Source organism: Brassica napus, chromosome C9 (assembly GCF_020379485.1).
Source record: "Brassica napus cultivar Da-Ae chromosome C9, Da-Ae, whole genome shotgun sequence".
In the NCBI taxonomy this organism is placed as follows: domain Eukaryota; kingdom Viridiplantae; phylum Streptophyta; class Magnoliopsida; order Brassicales; family Brassicaceae; genus Brassica; species Brassica napus.
Window position 1 is genome coordinate 33555171 of NC_063452.1, and position 23289 is coordinate 33578459.

General features: G+C 43.1%; 1 protein-coding gene and 1 long non-coding RNA gene across 2 annotated transcripts; both read right to left on the reverse strand.

Annotated features, from left to right (window-relative positions):
- Window positions 1-2290: 2290 nt before the first annotated feature.
- LOC106352520 lies at window positions 2291-3747 on the reverse strand. Its single transcript, XR_001271621.3, has 3 exons — window positions 3120-3747; window positions 2985-3035; window positions 2291-2768 (listed from the first exon to the last, which is right to left on the reverse strand). It is a non-coding gene; the product is annotated as an uncharacterized LOC106352520 (long non-coding RNA).
- An 11191-nt stretch (window positions 3748-14938) lies between these two features.
- LOC106350049 lies at window positions 14939-18461 on the reverse strand. Its single transcript, XM_013789991.1, has 9 exons — window positions 17198-18461; window positions 16974-17083; window positions 16506-16881; window positions 16361-16423; window positions 16188-16254; window positions 15822-16106; window positions 15630-15735; window positions 15418-15545; window positions 14939-15314 (listed from the first exon to the last, which is right to left on the reverse strand). Exons 1-9 carry the CDS (start codon window positions 18459-18461, stop codon window positions 14939-14941), a joined length of 2775 nt encoding a protein of 924 aa, XP_013645445.1.
- Window positions 18462-23289: the final 4828 nt, after the last annotated feature.

A 23289-nucleotide genomic window follows, 5' to 3' on the forward strand; every position in this document is an offset into this window, starting at 1 on the left:
AAGAAAAAGTTACCTGAGCTCAAGATGATGACGACGAAAGAGAAAAATTAAGAAGGGAAAGAAGAAAGGCAAAGCCTATAAAGAAGGAGCCGTTGGGAAAATTCCCGAAGAAGCCGCGAGCCTATTAACTTTCAGATTTCGGGGAAGATTCAAAATTCAAAATATTTCCTTCGGTAACAGAGTTGCGATCTTAGTCAGTCTCCTATAATTAAGGAAATATGATCTTCAGAATCAGGCGAGAATCGGCGCGAGTGATTCCGGACGCCAGAAATGGTAACCTCAGGAGATCCCGAACTAAGGCCCGCTTCTGTACCAGCTCCTCCTCAGGGAACATCAGAGCTCCAGGCTCCACCGTATCCAAGACATCATTAGAAGCCCAGAGCTTCCAATCTTCGACAAGAATCAGCGGACCAAGTAGCACCAGACCCCGGTTTGATATAGGGGAAACTGATCATCCCCCGGGTTCAGAGTACGGTTCGGACCTGAGTGGAACTCGGGATCGCAGGACTACTGGAGCGATGTCCTGCCTATGGGAAGCCTGCCGAGAATGAGCAACTCCGGTTGACTTGAGTGTACATGTTATTCCCCGAGTTCGATGACGAAATCGAGCAATAAGGGGCAAACTGTTGGGAAAAAATACTCAGGTATTGAATTCCTCCAGACCCCAGACAGGAGACCGGCCTCTGGATCCCCGCTTGAGTGGGAGCAATCGTCGACATGCCTAATAAGAGAATCTCCTTCTCTAACATCAACAAGAAGGTGTTCTACAAGGTTGTCCCAACCAGATCACAAATCCGCTACGCCTCTTGCATCTCAGTGGTTAGTGGAGAACAGCAGAAAATTGTTCCTAAGAAGGAGCTTGGTAAAAAAGGTAAGATCAAAGAAGTCCTGGATGGAGATTCTCACACTGATACCAAGAAACTCAGTGGGAATGCAAAGGTGAATGAAAAAGTCCAGAAGAAAAGGGTCAAGGGTTACCCTATGATGACTTTGATACCTCACATGTGTGATGAGAACTCCATTGAGTATGAGGTAAAGTGCAAAGGTACCTCCAAACCTTTCTCTAAAGTTAAAGGTATTCTCACACGTGAGCTGAAAGAAAAGGAGAAGCTGCTGTGAAGGGGTTGCTGAGCAGAGTTCTGAAGCAGAACATGTCTGATTGTGGAGCTTGTTTTGGAACAAGCCATCATGATCAACCCGACTGATCCCTGTCACCAAGTCAAGCTAGTGACTTAAACCAAGCGCTTGGTGGGAGGCAACCCACTGGTAAGTGTAAATATAAGTTGGATTTTTTTTGTTTACTTATTTTTTGTTTTAGTTTATTGAGTCTCAGGTAAAAAAGCAAAAAAATCCGTGATACTTCAAAAATTATGGGTTGCAGCAATGGAACAGCCTACCCTCTGAAAAGAGCGGCTGTTCCAGGTGACCATCTGACGATAGAACACCCATAATTTTCATGGAGCGCCCGCTCCACTCAGGTAAGTATCTCAACAAAAAAAATGTTTATTCTTGTTTTCACCTTCTTTCTGATTTATTTTCACACCAGGGACGGTGTGAAGTAAGTCTGGGGGAGGGTTTTCCTCATTTAGTAACTTGTTTATTTCTTTTGTTTTTCTTTTGAGTCAGTTTGAGTCAATTTTTATGATCGAGTCAGTCAAAACTTTGTGGAAATTAGGACCTTATTCCGTGTTGATCACTGACCACCTCGTGCCTTAGTTATCTTATTTAGTGACCTTAGCAGTGGCGAAAAACACACTTCACTACAAGAAATATCGGCATTAGCAGCGTTGAGAAAACACTATCATATCGTTTTCGTAGCGTTTTTGTAAACGCTCTGACAGCCGCAGCTATAATAGACCCCCCATATCGTAGCGTATTTTCGTGTGCTATAATAAACATATATATTATAGCACTTTTCCATTGCTGTATTAAACCTTTTTAATAACGATGTTTTAGCGCTGGTAAATATTATTCTATGGCGTTTTATTTTTCTCATCAGAAATTTTATAATGACATTTTATTTAAGTAAGGGAATATATTTTTATAACTCTTGTTTTTCTGGATGCCTGCACCTATAATAGCATATCCTGTATGTCATTGAATAGTAAGAGGTAGTTTTTTTCTTGTGCTAGGACGTAAATTATCATAGCTTTAATTATTTTATATGTAGAAAATTGAATAATGAAATATTTGGTGGTTGATTTCCTGCTAAAATTGTTTGATTTGGAATATTGAATTGCATAAATTGTAAATTTTAAAAAAATATATATAATTAAAATTTAGATTAGAGAGACACGAATTACAAACATTCAGGAAAGAAAAACATTGTACTGAAGCAAATTAACAAAGCATACTTAAGCAAATACAACATACTGAAGCAATGGTAATTAAAATATCAGAGATTAGTAGTGACGAGAACCCATGGATTGTGAGTTGCAGGAAGATTGGGTCGATGTTTTAGCGACGACCATTGCCTCTTGAGGACCGTCCTTGTTGTGGTGGAGCAGAGTCGTAGGAACCTATTGCTCGGAGATAGTGCAGGTAGTCTGGGTCGATGTCTTCTTCAGGTTCCTCAATGCGTATCAACCGATAGCTTCTGAACTCGGCTCTAGTTATCTCATCTACATCATTTCCTCGTGAGGACTGTCCTCGTTGTGGTGGAGCTGTGTTGACTGCTTCTTGTTGTGGCTGTTCTGGTTTGAGTTGTGGTTTCACTCCGGCTGCCGGGAGTGCACATACGATGACCTTCCTTGCTTCCATTAGAGTTGCTAGACAGAAAATTTAAACAAAGTTAGATCTTTACAATAATAATAAGACAGAAAACATAACTAATTGAAGAATAAATTAGTGAAGATTAAACTGAAAAATTAACAAATATCTCAACACAAGGTAACAAATCGAACAAGATATTGGAGTTTGATATAAATCTTTGACTATCTCAACACAAGGTAACAAATCGAACAAGATATTGGAGATTCTCTAACCTGGAAATTGAGATATCTTTGAGATCTGTAAGGCTTCAAATCTTTGTGGATCTGTAAGATTTGTTACATTCATAGTCAGATAAATATAATAATGAGCTTACATTAGTAAAATCAACGGGTTAAGAGGTCGCTAACCTGTAAGGACAGAGAACTCTGTAACCTAAATGGTGGCGGTGGAGAAGGTCGGAGAGAGTTGTGATGGTATGAGATGGAATAGTGGTGGCTTACACAGATTTGTGGTGGTTTGAGATGGAAGGAGAGATTCGTGGTGGATTAAGAGATAGAATCGTGGTGGCTTAAGAGAGATTTGTGGTGGCTTGAGGGTAGGAGACAAGGCGATAAAGACAATAAAATTTACTTTGGCTCCCAAAATTAGGAAAGTTTGGCTTTCCCTCCAAAAAACTTCGTCGACCAATGAGAGACAAGGACGAGGATAACCTAAAAACTAATCTCCACCGTTGAATCATCTCGATCGAATGGATATAATTAGTCAAATTTTTTTCCTAGTTTTCTCCACTAGATATGTCGAAAATATGGTTCTAAGTAAGAACAACATGGATGTTGATCGATTTTAAGATGATTTAGGATGGTGTAAACTTGTATTTGATATATCTACATTTTAAAATGATCATATAATCAATACAAACTAAAAAAATGAAAAGAATACATCATTATGTGAACATATAAATCCTAAACACTCAAAGTATACCAATTTATACCCTAACCCCTAAAACTTCACACTAAAACGTTAACCCTCAAAGACAAAGGTGTGGTGGAAAGCTTAATTGATTCTTAATTTTGTCATTGTTTATCTTTTGGTAACCTTCAATAAACACCATAACTTTTTTTTGAATGAATCACTCAACACTGTCACTACCCTAAACCCTAAAACTAAAGCCTACACAATCGATCCTATCGTTACCCTAAACCCTAAATTGCTTTGGTATATGAAATTGTATTTGGTCATTTTAATTTTGGGCATTTGTTGTGATTAAACATTTTAATTTTGGGCTATCCTTACATTTGAAATCATAAACACATTACTTAAGATTGAAAAAGCATAGAAACATCCGAGAGGGGCAAATAACACATAGAAACGTGCACGTGCTCGGTCACTACGTAGCGACTCAGCACGCGCACCGCTCGGTTGCTACGTAGAGACCGAGCACGCGTACCGCTCGGTCGCTACGTAGCGACGGTACGATAGCGACCGAGCACGCGTACCGCTCGGTCGCTACGTAGTGACCGAGCTCAAGCCAAGCTTGGTCGCTACGTAGTGACCGAGCACGTGCACGTTTCGATCGTTACGAAGCAATCGAGCTTTCTTAAAACGTCGATACGACACGAATCTATGCATTCTCGTCTACTCTTTAATGCTATCACCCGAAGACCGTAGCAAACTCATTTCATGTTTCTCGTCATTTGAAGTCATCAATCGAACTTTACGATAAAAACCGCGGAAAGTTCGTTTTTATCAAAAGAAGGGGTAATAAACGTTTCGAGTCAAAGGACGGCCCAAAGAGACCTAAGACGTGACTCGAAACCCACTTACGATTTCTTAACCAAAACCCCATAAACCGTAGGACGGTTTATGCTTGGTTCACAAGGAAAGATAAATGTCAAGTTTCCGTGGATAAATACGAAGTTTTCGAAGATAATTACGAAGATCGGGAAAAATGGAATATCTCTATTTTTAAGCTATGACGGCTTAAGGGCAGAAGAGAAAAAGCGTAAACTGACCTAGGAGCGAGTAAATAAGGAGTCCTAGGCAAGAGGCACAAGAGAGAACTTTTTTGACAAAAACTTAGCACTTAGAGCGATTTTAGGCAATTTTCCGTTTTTGTTATTCGAGCTGCGACTCAATTAGGTTTTTGCCGTCTTAGGGTTTTAGAACTAGGAATCTCGCCGACAGCTCTCGTAGCCTAGGCACTTACCTTGTTCTAAACGCTCAAACACATATTCGGAATAAGAACTATCTTGCTCTCTTTTTCGATTTCTTATTTTATTATTGTTCTCGTTTCGGGTTCTGATTGCTTGGCGTGTGGTATTAGCAGACATCCGGGACCTCTGGGAAACTAGGGTTCTCCTACTTTCCTAATTTAAACGGAAATCGACAGTGCGAATTTTGGTTCCCACAGTTTGGCGCTAGAAGGAGGGGGGGGGGGTACGGATCAATCTAACTCTCAGCCACAAAACGCTCAACCAGACATGTCAACTGACAACACGAATAACATGCAGACTCCTCTAAACGGAGGAGCCAGCGACGACCTAAACACTCTAGCAGTGGCCGTCTCCGCGGCCAACCCAACAGCTAACGGCACGACGATCGAGGAGTTCAAAAATATGTTCTCCGCCTACGAAAAGAGGTCGGAAGAACATGACAAACTCGTGGATACCTTGACTAAAAAGGTTGAGAAACCTTATCGGCAAGGACCCGTGCAGTCCTTCCCCGCGGATCTACGAAAATCCGTGGGAGAAAACTCGACTTCGCAACCCCACTCGACAGGCCTGAAACATTGTGGGAACGTCCTTCGGGACAGAACCCTAGCGAAGCGTCCCCTGCCGAGAAGCAGAACTCTGAGAGTCCTCCACTTCCCACAAAGCACTTGGAGGTCAATGAAGTCGAGCATGTCGACTTCGATCCCTGCGACATCTCCAATGATACCGAAGAAGACGCCGACAGACATTCGAGAAGGACCAGAAGCCGATCAGCTCGGGAAAGCTCTCCGTTTGAAAAACCAATGACGGAAGAAGAGGAAATCCTCTATTGGGACGAGTAGGAAGAGCTGGCTGAAAAGCAAACCGAGGTCACTCGCAGCAAACGCCGACAAGCTCGGAAATCTGCTGACAAGAAATCGGACATTCGCGACCTTCGCGATTACATCACCAAAACTGCAGCGGAAGTAAGGGCCGTAAAATCTCAGATCCATCACGCTACCAGCGCTGCCCCTGAGATCGATAGGTTGCTCGAGGGGGCTCGGAAGACACCCTTGACCGCTCGCATCTCTGATACTAGGGTATCTGACCCGCGAAAAATCAAAGTGCCGAAGTACGATGGTACGACTGATCCTAAAGTGCACCTTCAGGCTTTCCACATCATGATGGGAAGGGCTAGACTGAAGGATAGCGAAAAGGACGCCGGCTATTGCCGCCTGTTCGTCGAGAATCTGGAAGGAGCAGCGCTCGAATGGTTCGCACGCATTAAGCGAAACTCCATCGAAAGTTTCCGACAGCTCGCATTGGAATTTCTCTAACAATACTCTATGTTCATAGATAGAAAAACGTCCGATGTCGACCTCTGGAGTCTGTCCCAGAGGGAAGACGAACCCCTCCGCGAGTTCATAAGCCGGTTCAAGCTGGTGATGTCAAGGGTTAGCGGGATAAGCGACAAAGTGGCCATTGACGCGCTCAGAAAGACGCTTTGGTACAAGTTGAAATTCAGAAAATGGATAACCCTCGACAAACCGCGGACGATCCAAGACGCCCTCCACAAGGCAACGGACTACATCATAATCGGAGAGGAAATGAAAGTCTTGTCGCAAAAGCATAAGTCGACAAAACCGTCCTCGAAAGTTGTAGACCCAAAGACGAAAAAGAAAAACTCTCGTAACGACAAGTACGTCCATCAGGAGGGAGAAGAACTCCGAAGGGTGCATAACTACGCGATCAACTCGGATCAAGGACAAACCACGGGTAATACGTGGACTCGCAATCAAGGATACGACGAAAACACCTTCTAGGAGCAAGGTTAACTACTAAGCTACTAGCTGGGGAACTCTCCGAAGTAACTAGCGTCAAAGATCTCATCCTCGAGACCGATCGCCCTCCGAGGACAGACAGGGATCCTCCCATGGAAAATGCTCCTCAAAGAAACCAATCCGGGGATAAATGCGGAAGAAGGCCGTACGACAAAGGAAACGATAACAATCGTTGCAGAGTCAACATGATCATCGGAGGATCACAGTATTGCAACGACACGGTTTCGGCCATCAAAGCTTACCAGCGGAAGGCCGAATCAAGTGCTAACTGGCCTACGTGGTCACCTCCCCGAGACGGTCAAAGCAACTCGATAACTTTCACGAGAGACGAAGCTGGCAGAATCGATCAACCTCACTGCGACCCACTCGTGATAGATCTTGTCATACGAGATCTAGAAATCGCGAGAGTCCTCATCGACACAGGAAGCACAGTTAATGTCATGTTCCACGACACTCTCAAACGGATGAACATCAAACTCGGGGAAGTCACCCCCACGCCTAAACCACTGACTAGTTTTTCGGTCGACGTATCGATGACTCTCTGTTCGATCCAACTCCTGGTCGTGGCCAAGGAGATCACAAAAATCGTCGATTTCACGGTGGTCGATCATCCTGCCATCTACAACGTAATCATGGGAACCCCATGGCTCAACGCCATGAAAGCCGTTCCGTCTACATATCACCTAGGCATCAAATTCCCAACCAAAAGCGGGATCGCAGCCATCTGGGGTTGTCAGAAACAGTCACGACTTTGCTTCCTCGCGGAGCATAAGTTAAGACAAATCATGACTACCACGACAGCAACTCGCAAGCGCACGAAGTTAGCTCGGCCTTCGGCCGAAAACACTTCGAAGAAAGACGCTTCGGTATCGTCTGCTTCAGTAAACGCTTCGGAGATCGAAACTCAGCATGATTCCGAAGTCGACACTATAACTCCTCCGGAAAACCCGAACAAAATCATTGACCCTGCCACGGTCACCATGATCAAGGCGGTCAGCACGGCGACAACCGCCGAGTAAGAATACTCGCGGCATAAAACATAACTACGAGATGGCTTGATCCTCGAAAGAGGTACGTAGGCAGCTCGTCGAAAGACGAGTTCAGCTATCCCCCTCTCTAACAAGGAGGGGGGGGGGGAGTGGGTACGTATACTCGTATACTCCCACATTTTAAAAGATGCATCATTGTAATCGAGCATTTAAAAAAAAAAAAAAAAAACTTTACTACAATACACATTTTTTGAAATCTTACGCTCCAATTAACGCAAAAAGTCTCAGGACACGCTTAAAATGTCTACGAACATTAGACTCTTCTCAACGGCCTTACCTAGCCCTAAACACAAAACCTTCAACAACTAAAACATATGTACAATCTTCGAAATAACAGCGAGACGTCGGCGAGTTAAAATCGAAACTATACAAACAACTGTCCGAACGCGACCATAAACACTCGACAAATATTTACACCCCGTTCGTCGATTGGCCCCGACGAACACGCCAACCATCTTAAACAAACGCAACCCGATCACTCTTTTGATCCTCGAACATCCAACACAAGGATAAAAGCGCGCTGCAAAAAAAATCCGAAATTTTGGTCTGGCACTTCCAGTTGGCTTAAAAATTGTCTCTGGAAAGATGCTCGATTCGTGCCACACAAGTCATATAAGCCGAGAACCTATCGCGGACTTTAAATCGGTACGAATCAGGTAGAAATCTCAACAGGAAAATCGATAGCCGCCTAGTCACCGCACAAACCTTAAAACCGAGAGTAAACCTAGGTCTTGCCCTAAACCCATTGCATTGGTCTCTAACATCTCAAGACATGATATCTAAAAACGATACGAGATCCTAAAACATGTTTCTCTGTTCATATCTAGGCGTTCCCGAAACTTTTTAAAAAATAAATAATTTTTACGAAAATTCACGTCTTGAACAAACCAAAGGATTGAACGTCTCGAAAGAATTAAATATAAGACGACAACTCATGTTTACTTCAAACACACTCAAAACAAAACAATTCAAAACAAACGCCCATTACATACACAAAAACCGCATAGCAGTAGGGATTAGAAGCCACCAACGGCCAGTCCTGATAAAAGATAAAACAGCCAAAACAGGCCCATGCAAAGTCTCAAAATAAAGGCCACACTCGGCCATATACAGATAAACGAAGGCCACACTTGGCCACAAACACAAGATAGGCGAACAACCACCTCCCGCCGAACGGTCACTTCACCTCTCAAGGATCGAAGTAAAAGTTCCCGGACAACGAAGCTCCAAACGCATCCGCGGGACGATCCACCTCCTCGCAATCGCCAGGAAACTCGGTCGTGGTCTCTACCGTATCGGGAGAAACCAGGATTGGGACCCTGAATCCCTGGATCCTCCCGTCGATCGGAGGAATAAGCACCTCAGCGTGGGCATGATCCTTCATGCCATCCTACATTTCCCTCATCTCCTTCTCGAAAACGTAGTCATCCGCCTGCGTCTTCCAAAGAGTGCCAACCGAACCGCGACACTCACGGTAATCACCCACTAAGGAATAAGCATCCCTGAGGTTCCCATACTCAGCCTGGAACTGGGAGGCACGACCTCTCATCACCTCGACCATCTCCCTCTTACCCTTCCGTTCCGCACGACGAAAAGCCCTCTCGTGATCTCGAGCGAGTTTTGAATCCCACTCCAACTTCTCGCTTTGCATACGAGCAAGATCCTTCTCCCCCTTCTTCGCTTTGAAGAGATAGACCATGGCCTCTCTATGGCTCGCCTCAAGGGCCGAGCCGAGCAAGTTCAGACCCTGCAAAATCAACTAACATGTTTAGACGAGAAAAGGAATATATAGATCTATCGGCAAAATTCCCAAAATGAGAAGCCAACCCCATTGATAATGCGAGATCCTTCCACAACGACCTTCGACCTTCCCAGTTCGTCCACAGAGGGGGGAGGGTCAAAACCCGAGGGCAAACCGGAAAAGAAATCATCAAAGCCCGGGAGTGGAGCCTCGCTCGTACCACTCCCATCACCATAGACGAGGTCCAGGACCCAGCCCGGAAGAATGGAATCGTCCACGGCAAAGTCTATGTCACCAAGGTCGATATCCTTACGCTTCGAGGACCTCAAGCTCGCCTCATCCGCGGCAACAACACAAGGATCCGGAGCGTCAGGCTTGGAATCGGTGTCTGTTTCCGCGCCCGATGCAAGGCCGGGATGTGCAAACCTCAATGCCTTTCAGACTCTCTTCGGCGAAAAAGAGGTCCAGAAAAACGGACCGTTTCTGAGAAGATCCCTCACTGCGATCGTGTCTTCAGGAAACGGAGCGATCAGATTGATGAAGGGGCGATCGTTCGGCTGACTCCGGAACAACGGGATGCAACTCTCTTCGACTGACGCGGCGCTTATACAGACAAAGAAGAAAAACTTCTTCCACGAGTTGATGTTGGAGAGAAACCCCTTGACCACCGACATGAAATTCCGAGGGACCAATCGGTACTTGTCCGTCTTCAAGATGATCTGCAACCTGAAGAGCGCTTCGAAGTGGTCGACGGTGAGGGAGATACCGTGCTCGAAGCTCAAGATCACAAGGCCAATGAGGTCGTGGATACTGATGGGGTTCAACTGACTTATCGATACCTCAAAGCGATCCAGCACGCGGACGATGACTTCGGGAATCGGAAACCACAAGCGGCAGCGCACTATGAATGCTTTGTAACAAGTAAAGTAACCCTCCGGGGGACTATCAGCACGCTCTCCGCGACGAGGAATCCGAAATTCCACCGTATCCGGAATTTTGTAAAACGACCACACAGTCCGAAGGAAGTCGCTAGTGCACCTGCTCGGCGCACCATCTTCGATCGAACGATGGTTCATGACGGGGAACGATTTCTCGTTAGGAGGCGTGATCGAACCATACCTCGCAGTCCACCACGCCTCATTCTCGGCCATGTCTACCGAGTGAGGCACAAACTCAATCTTTGGCACAAGAAGCTCTTCGTGGACATCTGCGGACGAGGAACCACGAGAGGTACCTTTTTTCGAAGTCTTCTTCTTACTTGACATTTTGTAGATTTCAAAGGAAACATGAAGAAGAAGATGGAGAGGACGGGGAAATTTGTTTTTTTTTTTTGTTTTTTTTTTTTTCAAAGAACTCCTTATGAAAATAAGCAAGTGAAAAATTATGAAGAAGTTACTTCCCTTCTTATAAGTATAAGAAGTTACTATTTGCTCGCGGACTTTTGAACATGAACTTAGCCCAAATACGCCTATCCCGTCTAACTCACCATACCACACGCTAGAATCTCGTCGGAAATCCACGATTCTACCGAGCTGGGGGGTTAACTGTTGGGAGCTTGAGCCAAGCTCGGTCGCTACGTAGCGACCGAGCACACGTACCGCTCGGTCGCTTCGTAGCAACCGAGCTCGAGCCAAGCTCGGTCGCTACGTAGCGACCGAGAACGCGTACTGCTCGGTCGCTACGCAGCGACCGAGCTCAAGCCAAGCTTGGTCGCTACGTAGTGACCGAGCACGTGCACGTTTTGATCGTTACGAAGCAATCGAGCTTTCTTAAAACGTCGATACGACACGAATCCATGCATTCTCGTCTACTCTTTAATGCTATCTCCCGAAGACCGTAGCAAACTCATTTCATGTTCTCGTCATTTGAAGTCATCAATCGAAATTTACGATAAAAACCGCGGAAAGTACGTTTTTATCAAAAGAAGCCGTAATAAACGTTTCGAGTCAAAAGATGGCCCAAAGAGACCTAAGACGTTACTCGAAACCCACTTACGATTTCTTAACCAAAACCCCATAAACCGTCCTACAGTTTATGCTTGGTTCGCAAAGAAATATAAATGTCAAGTTTCCGCGGATAAATACGAAGTTTTCGAAGATAATTACGAAGATCGGGCAGAAGAGGAAAAGCGTAAACTGACCTAGGAGCGAGTATATAAGGAGTCTTAGGCGAAAGACACAAGAGAGAAATTTTTTGACAAAAACTTAGCACTTAGAGCGATTTTAGGCAATTTTCCGTTTTTGTTATTCGAGCTGCGACTCAATTAGGTTTTTGCCGTCTTAGGGTTTTAGAACTAGGAATCTCGCCGACAGCTCTCGTAGCCCAGGCACTTACCTTGTTGTAAACGCTCAAACACAGATTCAGAATAAGAACTATCTTGCTTTCTTTTTCGATTTCTTATTTTATTACAGTTCTCGTTTCGTGTTCTGATTGCTTGGCGTGTGGTATTAGCAGATATCCAGGACCTCTGGGAAACTAGGGTTCTCCTACTTTCCTAATTTAAACGGAAATCAATAGTGCGAATTTCGGTTACCACATACATGCACCAGGCCCCAAAGGTTGAAAGTAGACAAGATGCTCAGGATTACTCGATGACCATCGTCCTTCAGAGATGACCACCTTATTTCCGGACAGGTCCAGCAGCTTGATTTTTTTATTAGGCTTGAATTTGTTACGCTGCAACCACAAACCAGACAGCAGAACCAATATTCAGGAATCACAACCAGAACCAATCAAGTAGTGCAACCACAAACCACAAAGCAGAACCAATATTGAGGAATCACAACCAGAACCAATCAAGTAGTTCAAGGAAAGAAAGTACTTCTGATCTGCGAAGAGGAGATGCTGGAATTACAGGTGACTGGACTTTCATTGTCGCAGCAGGTATCTTTGTGGGAACTGGTGGAGTCAATGGAGAATCTGCATCATTCTTAGACTGATCGCTGACACTCGTTCCAGGTTTTGCAGTAGCTTTTGCACTCAATGGAGACTTTTGATTCTTAGAAGTTGAACTTACTACTTTTGAACTTCCTGCTTTAGAACTTTCTGAGTCAAACACAACTCTATTTGCTGGTCATGCTACAAAACAGTTCTGATAATCCTCCTCCCCACAGTAGGCCTCCATATGTATGCATCAGGGTTTACTACCTCATCCACATACACTTTTATTGCATTTGGACCAAGAGGAAGTCCATTGACCAACGTTTGTGGTTCTTTCGTCTGCCATCGGCCTACAGCAACGACTTCCCCATTATGTACATAGTCCATGAGTTTGCATTTGTTATTTGAACTGCTGACAGGACTCTGCAAAACAAAACAAACAATTTTGAATAAGAAAGACTCAGTCTGAGACTCAGATTCAGCTACAGAGGAAGAGGAAAATTAACCTTTGGAGCATTGTCCTCTGGTAAACCTACCGTTGGAACAATACAATGATCGGAATGCCATGCAATCATTTCTCCTACTGCATCCTCCATTGTAAACATATTAGGTGCAGGTCTCCATAAAAAGGTTTCTGATTTTGTTGCAGTTTCAACTAAAACGTTCTCAACATTAGGCCCTAACGGAATCCCATTAACTAACTCCTCAGGTTCCGATGAAACAACCCGTCCCTCAGCAACATTAACATCGACAGCAGACCAGTCCACAAGATAACACTTCGGAAGTAACTTGGTATTTACACTCTACGTGAAATACAAAAGTTTCAAATCAATTCATATCTACAATTATAGAGATAGATTACGACAGAGGAAGTCAGTCCATACCTTGTTATTCGAGTTTTCACTGACATCAGTTTCTTGTCCCTGATTATTCATCCTGGCAATTTGCTGCTGCAAATCATAAACCTGTTTCTCCAGAGACACATGTTTTTTTTCCATGGCAGCCATGAAGTTGTTCTTAATTTGTAAACAGTTTAATTTGGTGATACTAATGCCTCGCCCATTGCTCTCAACCTGCCAGGTTGATCAGGTCCCAATATCTCAGTTATCAGATAATGCTTTGGATTCGTTGAGGTTGAATCTTCACGACCCTCAAGTTCTATCTCTGACGCCTTTCTCTGGAAACACATGCCAAATTATTATATCAACAAGCAGCCGACAATCCAACTTCATAAGATCTATGTGGTCAGATTGATTTTGACTTACTATCTTTTCAGCCGCATTCACATTGACAGGCGTTCCATCCTTCTTAGTTCTTGATTTGACCCACACTCTTAGCCTTGACACTTTTGATGGGTCTTCGCTAGCCTTAACAAGATCTTCTCTCAATCTCACCATTCCTTTACGACCGCAAGTGTGAGGAATCTGCTTCTGTCTTCTTTCCCTGTAAGTGTCACTGACAACCATGGAGGCAGAACTTGTCTTCTCTCTGACGAATTTACGCCATTCAGTTGGAGTTACATTCTTGGGTCGCAGCTCCATCCTTTCTTTCATTGTAGGAGCATTCCTCCTGATTGTGGTTACCAGACGTGATTTGGATGCTCTCCACAAACATCCCATCTGCTTAAACAAAGCATCCTTTTTGAACTCTTCGTCCACGTCAAACCTCATCTGTATTCACGTATGGGAGACACATTAGCATATAACCAAAATACATGACAAATGTATAAGTTGATTCAGCTTACCGTAATAGATTTCCATAGAACAGTTCTGATATCTTCAGTAACCTTCCTCCAGTTATCAATGACCACTGGAACATGTTCACGTACTAAGGGACCCAAGTAGGAGGATAACATTACTGACCCTGGACCACAAGGTTCTCCCAAGTCGGTGAAGTCAACATGCAGCCGTTCATTTGGATCCTTGGCAATCTGCTTCATCTTCGTTGCTCCTCGACGTCTTTTACGCTGAGTAACTGTGTCAGTATGAGTCTGCTGTTCATCAGCTTCCTCAAGTTCTGCTTCCTCCATTTGGTCATGCTCTTCTTCCTCCATTTCATTATGCTCTTCTTCCTGCATTTCATTCTGCTCTTCTTCCTCTGAAACTTCTTTGTTTGGTACTTCTTCGAGGAATTGCTCTTCTTCCTCTGAAACTGTTTTGTTTGGTAATTCTTCGAGGAATTGCTCTTCTTCCTCTATTTCAACCTCCATTTCTACCAATTCCTCCCCTTCTGTCTGCTTCTTCTTCGGTGTCCTTGACTTCTTCAGACGCTTGTTCTTACGATTCCCCATCAAGGTTCACCTGAAACATAAAAGAGTGAGTAAGTGTCAATGTCTAAAAACACAATGAAACACACAACGAAATTCTGGAAATTAAACAGACAAGACTAAGAAAACAGAGTATAAGATCAAAACATACAACACTCAAGCAACGCAAACGCAGATAATTTCATTACAAACAAAAAACAGGTTCCTCCCATCAAACATTCATCGCAACTTCTGCAATATCAACAAAAAAATGTTTCCTTTCAAACATAAATTCCTTCACAGTCATCCCTGGCATTTCTAGAATCATCAACCAAGTCATCAGCATCCATAGCTACAACTGCTGGCAATGGACCAACATCTGCATGACCATCTTCACAATCGTCTTCACTGTATCTTCTTGTAGGACCTCTCATAGCTACATACCAACTGGATGACTCATCTACTCTAGAATAAAATACTTGCTTGGCTTGTGAGGCGAGGATGTATAGATCTCTAGCAAAAGCCATTTGGCTTTGGTTCAGGTTGACTAGTGTGAAGCCATCTTCTACCTTCACTCCATTTCCTATGTTTGCCCATTGGCAGTGGAATACAGGAATGTAGAATGTATTGTAGTCGATCAGTAGAATCTCCACCACTCTTCCATAGTAAGTTACTTAATCAACCATCTGAGAAGTGTCTTTTTCACTAGATCGACACATTGCTACTACCTCTTACAAAAACACCACTGTTCTGAGTTTGCCTGTCAACTGAAATGGTGGGAAACCGCAGACCATTAATGATATAGCCACTATAAGCCCTTGCGCTTGCACTAGGACCGTAGGCCAACCACGTCAATGTTTCCTCGTGATTTTGTAAAGTAATTGGTAGCTATAACAGAAAATGTTAAGTGTCAATACATATCTGTAACAAAACACCATAACAATAAAATTCTTGCTCAGAATAGGAACTTGCCTGCTCTTTTAACCAGGATGCAAATTTCAGAGTATGGGTTCTCCATAATGTTGTTGCATCACATCTACATATTTCATTAATGTCCTGTAGATGTTGTATGTTCATGCTGCAAATTTGAAAATGACAAATTATTAGCATCTCAAGATACAAGCACTCAGCAGTAATTTATTTTTAAAAAAATACAAGACTTACTCCACATAAGGTTCAACGATTGCCATATTGTGAATCACAGCAAGATGTACAATGTTCATATCCTTCTCAGAAAGAACACAATCAGTGCCTGCGGATATTGGACGTCCCTCCAGAATAGAGCTGCTCTCGAACTCAGTTTTCCTTTCAGGTTTCTCCTCATAACTTGTTGCCTTTTTCAAGAACTCACTGCAGAACCTAACACATTCCTCTGCGAGATACGCTTCAGCAATACAACCCTCTGGTCTTGCAGGGTTTCTTACGAAGTCTTTCAGCACTTTCATGTACCTGAATAAGATCAAATTCATTGATGGTTAGAAGCATGATTTTTGACTGCATAAGATAACAACTTAGAAGATATAAGTGTACCTCTCAAATGGGTACATCCAACGGAAATGGACAGGTCCACATAACCGAGCTTTCCTGCCTTGATGAACTACCAAATGCACCATTATATCGAAGAAACTTGGAGGAAAAAACCTCTCAAACATGCATAGAGTTTCCACAATTTCTGTTTCCATCTCTATCAATAACTCGCTGACAGAGATGATGGAAGAAAGCACACAGACGTCCAATAGCTATCCTAACACCTTCAGGTAATAACCCTGTAATAAAGAACCATTGGAGATCAGACTGAAGACATCTACTTCTGGACAAATACAAAGTTAAAAGAGCGTCAGTTGATACTTGTAATCGCAACCGGAAGAAGCTGTTGCATCAACACATGGTAATCATGTGATTTCATTCCTGATATCTTACATTCCTCCATCTTCAGACACCTTGATATATTTGAGCAGTAACCATCCGGACCACGAAATTCAGATAGACGCTTGCAGAATACTTTCTTCTCTTTGCTGGACAAAGACCAAAGAGCTGGAGGGAGGTAAGTTCTTTTCCCACGGGGTTGAGGATGTAAATCCTTCCTAATGCCAAGCAGTTCAAGATCTTTTCGAGCGTTAAGTCCATCTTTTGATTTTCCACAATGCAACAATGTTGCGATAAGGCTTGCAGCAACATTTCTTTCGACGTGCATCATGTCTAAATTGTGTCCAACCGGGAGTTCCTATACAAAACAAACACACATAAGAGTGTCAAAGAAAGCTAGAGATATAACTTTTGTGAAAAAGTTGACAGATAACTATATAAGAAACATACCTCCCAATAAGGTAACTTGAAAAAGATTGACCGCTTCTTCCATCGAGATAGCTCCTCCTCATCTACTGCTTCCTCCTCTTCCTCTGATTCACTAGATTCATCATCCGACTCTGATCAAATAGGCTCTATAATCTTCCTCTTCCTTCCAGTTACTTTCACATTCACAAAATCATTCTTGTAATTTCTGAGTATTTGGCTTATGTTATGACCACTCAGAATCCTACCCTTTTCCCCATGCTCAGCTTTCCCATCAAACCATGATTTCTTTCCACGATAAGCATGTCTCGGAGGTAGACCTTTCCGATGGGACATATATACGTGCTTCCGGCAATTAGTCAGCCACATAATATCTGAGTTTTTCCCACACACAGGACATCCCATTTTGCCCTTTACCTTACACCCTGCAAGATTTCCATACGCAGGAAAATCCTGAATGGTCCAGAGAAGCATTGCTCTTAACTTGAAAGTGGTGTGACTGAATGCATCATATGTGACCTCTCCTTGCTCCCACAGATGGTTTAGATCCTCTATAAGTGGTTCTAAGTACACATCAATATTGTTTCCAGGTTGGGTTGGACCAGGAATCAGCAATGACAACATGATGTTCTCCTCCTTCATACACTTCTCACGTGACATGTTGTAATTCACTAGCAAAACCGGCCAAGCACTGTAGTTCACATTCTTCATTTTAAAAGGATTGAACCCATCAGTGGACAGTCCAAGCCTAAGATTCCTTTCTTCAGCAGCAAATAACGGGTATTTGTCATTCATTTGATCCCAAGTAACAGAATCTACTAGATGTCTACTTTTTCCATCAGTGCTCTTGTTACTACAATGCCACCTTAAGTCCTTCGCCATTTTCTCTGACCTGAACATCCGCTTCAGACGTGGAATTATCGGGAAATATCTCAGAACTTTCTGTGGAATACCTTTCTTCACATCACCTGTGCGCATGTTAATCTTCCATCTTGAAGCATTGCATTTCAGACAGTTGTCTAGCTTCTCAAACTCCTTTCTGAACAGACAACAGTCGTTCACACAAGCGTGTATCTTCTCATAGCCCATGTCAAAAGATTTCAGAAACCTTTTAACTTCGTACAAGGATGTGTGCAAGACATTCTCCTCGGGTAGCATCTGTGGCAAAGTCTCCAGCAAAAGATCGAAGCTTCTATCAGACCAACCACTCTGTGTCTTTATCCTAAAGAGTGAAACTATCGCCGACCGCTTGCTGTGGTTAGCACAACTTGGATACAGAGGTGTCTCGGCATCTGCTAGCTTAGCAAGAAACTCATCTTCTTCCTTACCTTCACCTTCAGCAACCTCACTTAGATCACGCTGCCTAATAAAATCTTCATCAAGATACTCAGCTGCTTGGTATAACCCTAAAATCTCTTTGTTCCTCTCACTTGCATTGCTTCTACAGTCAGCCCCTGATATTACTTCTCCATGATGATACCAATCCTCCCGCAGCTTGTAACTCAAATCCATTCCCCTAGTTACTAGATGATCAACAACAACATCGGCTGAGTGACGATCTACATTGCGACAGTCTACGCATGGGCAAATGATCAACTAACACTCTGCTAAATCTGCACCAACACACCTCACAAACTCCCACGCACCTCTCTCATAATGAGGATCAGCTCTTCGATTAAGACACATGAAAGCATAATTTAAACCTTTTTAATCACACAAAAAACACACAAAACAGTAACTACAATATATATTGTTTTTCCTTACCTGTTTAGATGAACCCATGACTTTTCGACCATTTTTATGTTCTAAGTTTCAAACCGATAACCAATAAAATAAAACAAACCCATAAGAGTATGTCAAACACCAAACACACACATTGTCATTCACATAAGAACCAATACAGAATCAACTACTCAATCGTCAAACAATCAGATACTAAAACTCACACAATCAACACACAATATAAAAATGGTGGAAAAAGAATCACCTCAATAAGATCCTTCAGATTTCAACTTGACTTCGTGAATTCGTGCTACCATGAACTGCTACCAATACCCATATTTCTTGTATTGCCCCGAAAAAGTGATCCAAAAATGGATTTGACCTAAAGTTTCAGGGTATGTCCGACCAAATATTTTACCCACCCAATAGTAAAATCCTACAAATAAAGCAAAAACGGCTCCCATAGAAAGATGTGGACCTGGAACACCCTGACATTATCTCATTTAGTTCTCTAGAAGATTTCGGCTTGTCGAGGTTACACTGGAAAGACTTAGCTCCATTTAACTTGAACATAATATTACCTGCAATTATTCTTATTATGGGCATTAGATCAGGGAAACGAGAATACACTCAGGACTTCTTATATCCATCTTGCTGATCCTGAGTGGCTAGCTCATCTTTAGCTAGTTCCCACCCTGCACCTTATCTTTTATTCCACATTCATGCATTTGTTTTTCAGTGTCATATGTGCAGATATGTGCAAAAAGGTCGGAGATGAAAGGATCAATGCAGCCTCTTACTCGTTACTGCTGCAGAAATACAGTCAGAAAGGAAAACAAGCAGATTAAGGGAGCAACCACTCCATAACCAATGAACTGCGCAAGAGCAGGGGTGGAGAACCAGAATGGTTACGAAATCAGAACCACCAGTGGCACTCAGAACCATCATGTATTACCTTCTTCTTCGTCACATCACCATATCAATATTCAAAAAAAAAAATTACGAAAATAAGGTGACGGAGAAGGGGAAGATATCAAAGAAACATGAGCCACTGGGAAGGTCAAGCAAAAGAGTGGGTACCAAGTTGAAAGATTGGAGAGCAGGCAGATGATATGAGCAGCCAGATGGCTGATCCAAAACGGAACGGTCGTTCCAGAGGAAGCAAAAACAAGTAGAGGCTGTGGACATCAATGGATCCGTCCTCTCTTACAGTTTTGCGCGGTATCCTGCATCCTCTACAAAAAAATGGTAGCCCCTAAACACTCTTAACTCCACCATTAAATAACCTGTTCCACACGTAGGACGTCCACCCTGAATAGTGCCTGTGATGAGAAGCTCACGCTACTCTTAATTGAATGTAAGGAGCTTTGTCTGGAAAGTGTCGCTTTTGCAGGTTTGAGATGTAGAGTATGGAGCCGATCTTGAACAGCAGTCAGGCAGTCAGTGGGGTTTTGGTAAGGGTGTGTTGTCCTAGTTTTACGTCTTATATGGTTCAGAGATTCCTGGTTAAAGTATAGTTGCTGAGAATAGGAGAGCTCCCACACTTTCAAACCTTTCTCCCTATTCTTGATACTTGACATTGTTTGAGGAAAAACAAGGATCTAAGTCTGGGGGAATTGATATATGGTGTTTTAGACATCTTGTATATATGCTTTTCAATTGGTTTTCAAGTCTTTATCGAGTCTTCCTAGTCCTTTTCAAGTCATTACAGGTCTGGAGTTGCATTGGATGGGAGATGGACCAGCTGGAACAAAAGAGGCAGAAAAGAGTGCAATTTGGTGATTTTCACGCAGAACAGTCTTGATGGTTGTTCCCGATCGCGCAGAACACCCCAAGTGCATGTTCCAGTAGTGCAATAGTTAGCGAGACTTGGTCCTATTACTTGCGACTTTGAAAAACTGGAAATGAGGTTTAAATGGGGAAATCAGAAAGTATTGTTGACTGGAATTCAACATGGATCTGTCAGAGAGGTGAAGTTAAAAAAGAAGCACCAGATTCAGGATTCAGGTATGCAATTGCATATGATTTACGCATATGAAGAAACTGAAGAAGAACCGCTGAGATTAAATGTGTTGGGAGTTAACACAGAAGAAGATAAAGTTGATGAGAGAATTGAGGAGTTGACAATAGGGTTTGCTGATATCTTTACAGAACTACCTCCTTTTAGAGCAAATCATAATCATAAAATTGTCTTGAAAGAGGGGGCAGAACCGGTGAACCAACGTCCTTATAGATACGTGGTTTACCAGAAGAATGAAAATGATAAAATTGTCAAGGAGTTGTTGAAGGTAGGGACAGTTCAACCGAGTTCCAGTCCATATGCCTCTCCAGTTGTGTTAGTGAAGAAGAAGGACAACACTTGGAGACTTTGTGTGGACTACAGAAGGTTGAATAATATGACTGTGAAAGGCATGTTCCCAATTCCACTCATAGATGATTTGATGGATGAGCTAGGTGGATCATCGGTGTATTCAAAGATCAATTTGAGAGCCGGTTATCATCAACTGAGAATTGAGGAGAGTAATGTCCATAAAACGACTTTCAAGACACATAGTGGTCACTATGAATACTTGGTCATGCCTTTTGGTTTGACAAACGCTCCTGCAACATTTCAAGGCTGGATGAATGATGTTTTCACAGACTGTTTGAGGACGTTTGTTTTCATTTTTTCGATGATGTACTGATCTACAGCTCTTGTCTCAGTGATCATCTAAAGCACCTCAGAGCAGTCTTTCAGCATATGAGAGCCAATCAAATGTTTGCTAAGCGAAGCAAGTGTGCTTTTGCTACATCCCGGGTCGAGTACGTAGGACATTTCATTCAAGCTTCAGGTGTTTCTACTGATCCAAACAAAATCAAAGCAGTAGCAGAATGGCCGGCTCCGAGTAGCTTGAAAAAGTTGAGAGGGTTCTTGGGGTTAGCGGGCTATTATCGTCTCTTTGTGAAAGATTTTGGTATCATTTCTAGACCCTTAACTGCATTGACGAAGGAAGACGCGTTTCAATGGACAGAAGAAGGTCATGTAGCATTGGATAAGTTGAAGAAAGCGTTGTGTTTTGCTCCGACATTAGCCCTTCCATAATTTGATAAACTGTTTGTGGTGGAGACAGATGCTTGTAGTCAAGGAATTGGGGCAGTTTTGATGCAAGAGGGGCCTCCTTTGGCTTTCATCAGTAGACACTTGAAGGGAAAGCAGTTGAGCTTGTCTATATATGAGAAGGAGTTATTGGCTCTGGTGTTTGCAGTACAAAAGTGGAGGCACTTCTTGTTGACAAACCACTTCGTAATCAAAATAGATTAGAGGAGTTTGAAGTACTTATTCGAACAAAGGCTGAACACCCCAATCCAACAACAGTGGTTACCAAAACTCCTGAAATTTGATTACGAAATACAATATAAACAAGGGAAAGACAACGCTGCGGCAGATGCTTTATCACAAGTACAGAGAGCTGAAATATTACAAATGGCTATGACAGTTTTGGAGTGTGATTTGTTGAAGCGGATACAAAAAGAGTATGAGAGGTATTTGATATTGAAGGGTATTATTGACGAGTTAAAGAAGAATCCAATCAGTAAGAAGCATAACTCTTGGTCTTAGGGGATTTTTGTGTATGATCTTTGTGAGTACTACGGAGCGATGGATAAGCCTGGGGTTTAGTATTGTTTTCCAAGTAATAAGATTGAAGGAGACGTTTTATTAGATCAAAGAGCTGGAACTACAATAGATTGGTGTATAAACCCTAGTTCTAGCCGCCTAGCTCTAATCTCTAAGTCTCGAAGTGTCGTTCCCTTGTTATAGGGTTTGGGCTCCCCTTATATAGCCGTCTGTAGGTCGGTCTTGATCGGCCAATAGGTTTAAACTCTTCCATATTCGGAAATATGGAAGGATCCCTTTATCAAAATATTTCCATTTCCCGGAGGAAAGGGGTGGTCCCTGGGGCCGGACCAGGAGTGCTTCCCAGCGGGGACCTGGGGCGTCTACTAGCGGGTACCCGGAGGCCGGTGTCCTGCCTGGGGTCTAGAGGAATTCAATACCTGAGTATTTCTTCCAAACAGTTTGCCCCTTATTTCTTGATTCCGTCATAGAACTCAGGGAATAATGTAAGACCCGATCCCGGCCGACTAGGCCGCGGTCGATGCCTTACGTCGCTCGGTCTATACACTGACCGAACCTCTGAAAATTTTGCCCTTAATTTAAAAATATCGCCCATAGGCGAGGGCTAACTCAGATCTTAGCTCAAGACTTCCTTAGTCATTCCCTAGCTTAGATCATTTCAACTTATGCACAGCGGAATAACATCTATCATCCATTGGACTAAATTCAATCTAAAACTTGTCTAGTCAGATCACCTCAGCTACTGGTCAGTAAACACAACTGCCAGCTAGCTCCAAGGTCGATCCTGAACCTAGACCAAGTCATACAATCAGAGGTTCCGTTCCCCTAAGCCATTCTATCTAGATCTATGCAACATTGACAGATCATACCTTTGCCACATTCCCAGAGCTTGTTAGCTCATTGTCCCAGCTGACTAAGCTGTCTTAGCTAGCTCACCCAGCTAGTTGAGCTGAACCACTTCACTTGAGGTTTGCTGCTCCGTTCCAGCTGATTGAGCTGCGA

What these genes read in the sequence shown, in the direction of transcription:
- LOC106350049 (XM_013789991.1), bottom strand. Translation starts at nt 18,461, where the DNA reads ATGGATTTGAGTTACAAGCTGCGGGAGGATTGGTATCATCATGGAGAA. An exon ending in TCAAGTTACCTTATTGGGAG is followed by an intron (nt 16,882 to 16,973) that starts GTATGTTTCTTA and finishes TGTTTTGTATAG; the next exon opens with GAACTCCCGGTTGGACACAA. An exon ending in CCCACCATTTCAGTTGACAG is followed by an intron (nt 15,315 to 15,417) that starts GCAAACTCAGAA and finishes TTACTATGGAAG; the next exon opens with AGTGGTGGAGATTCTACTGA.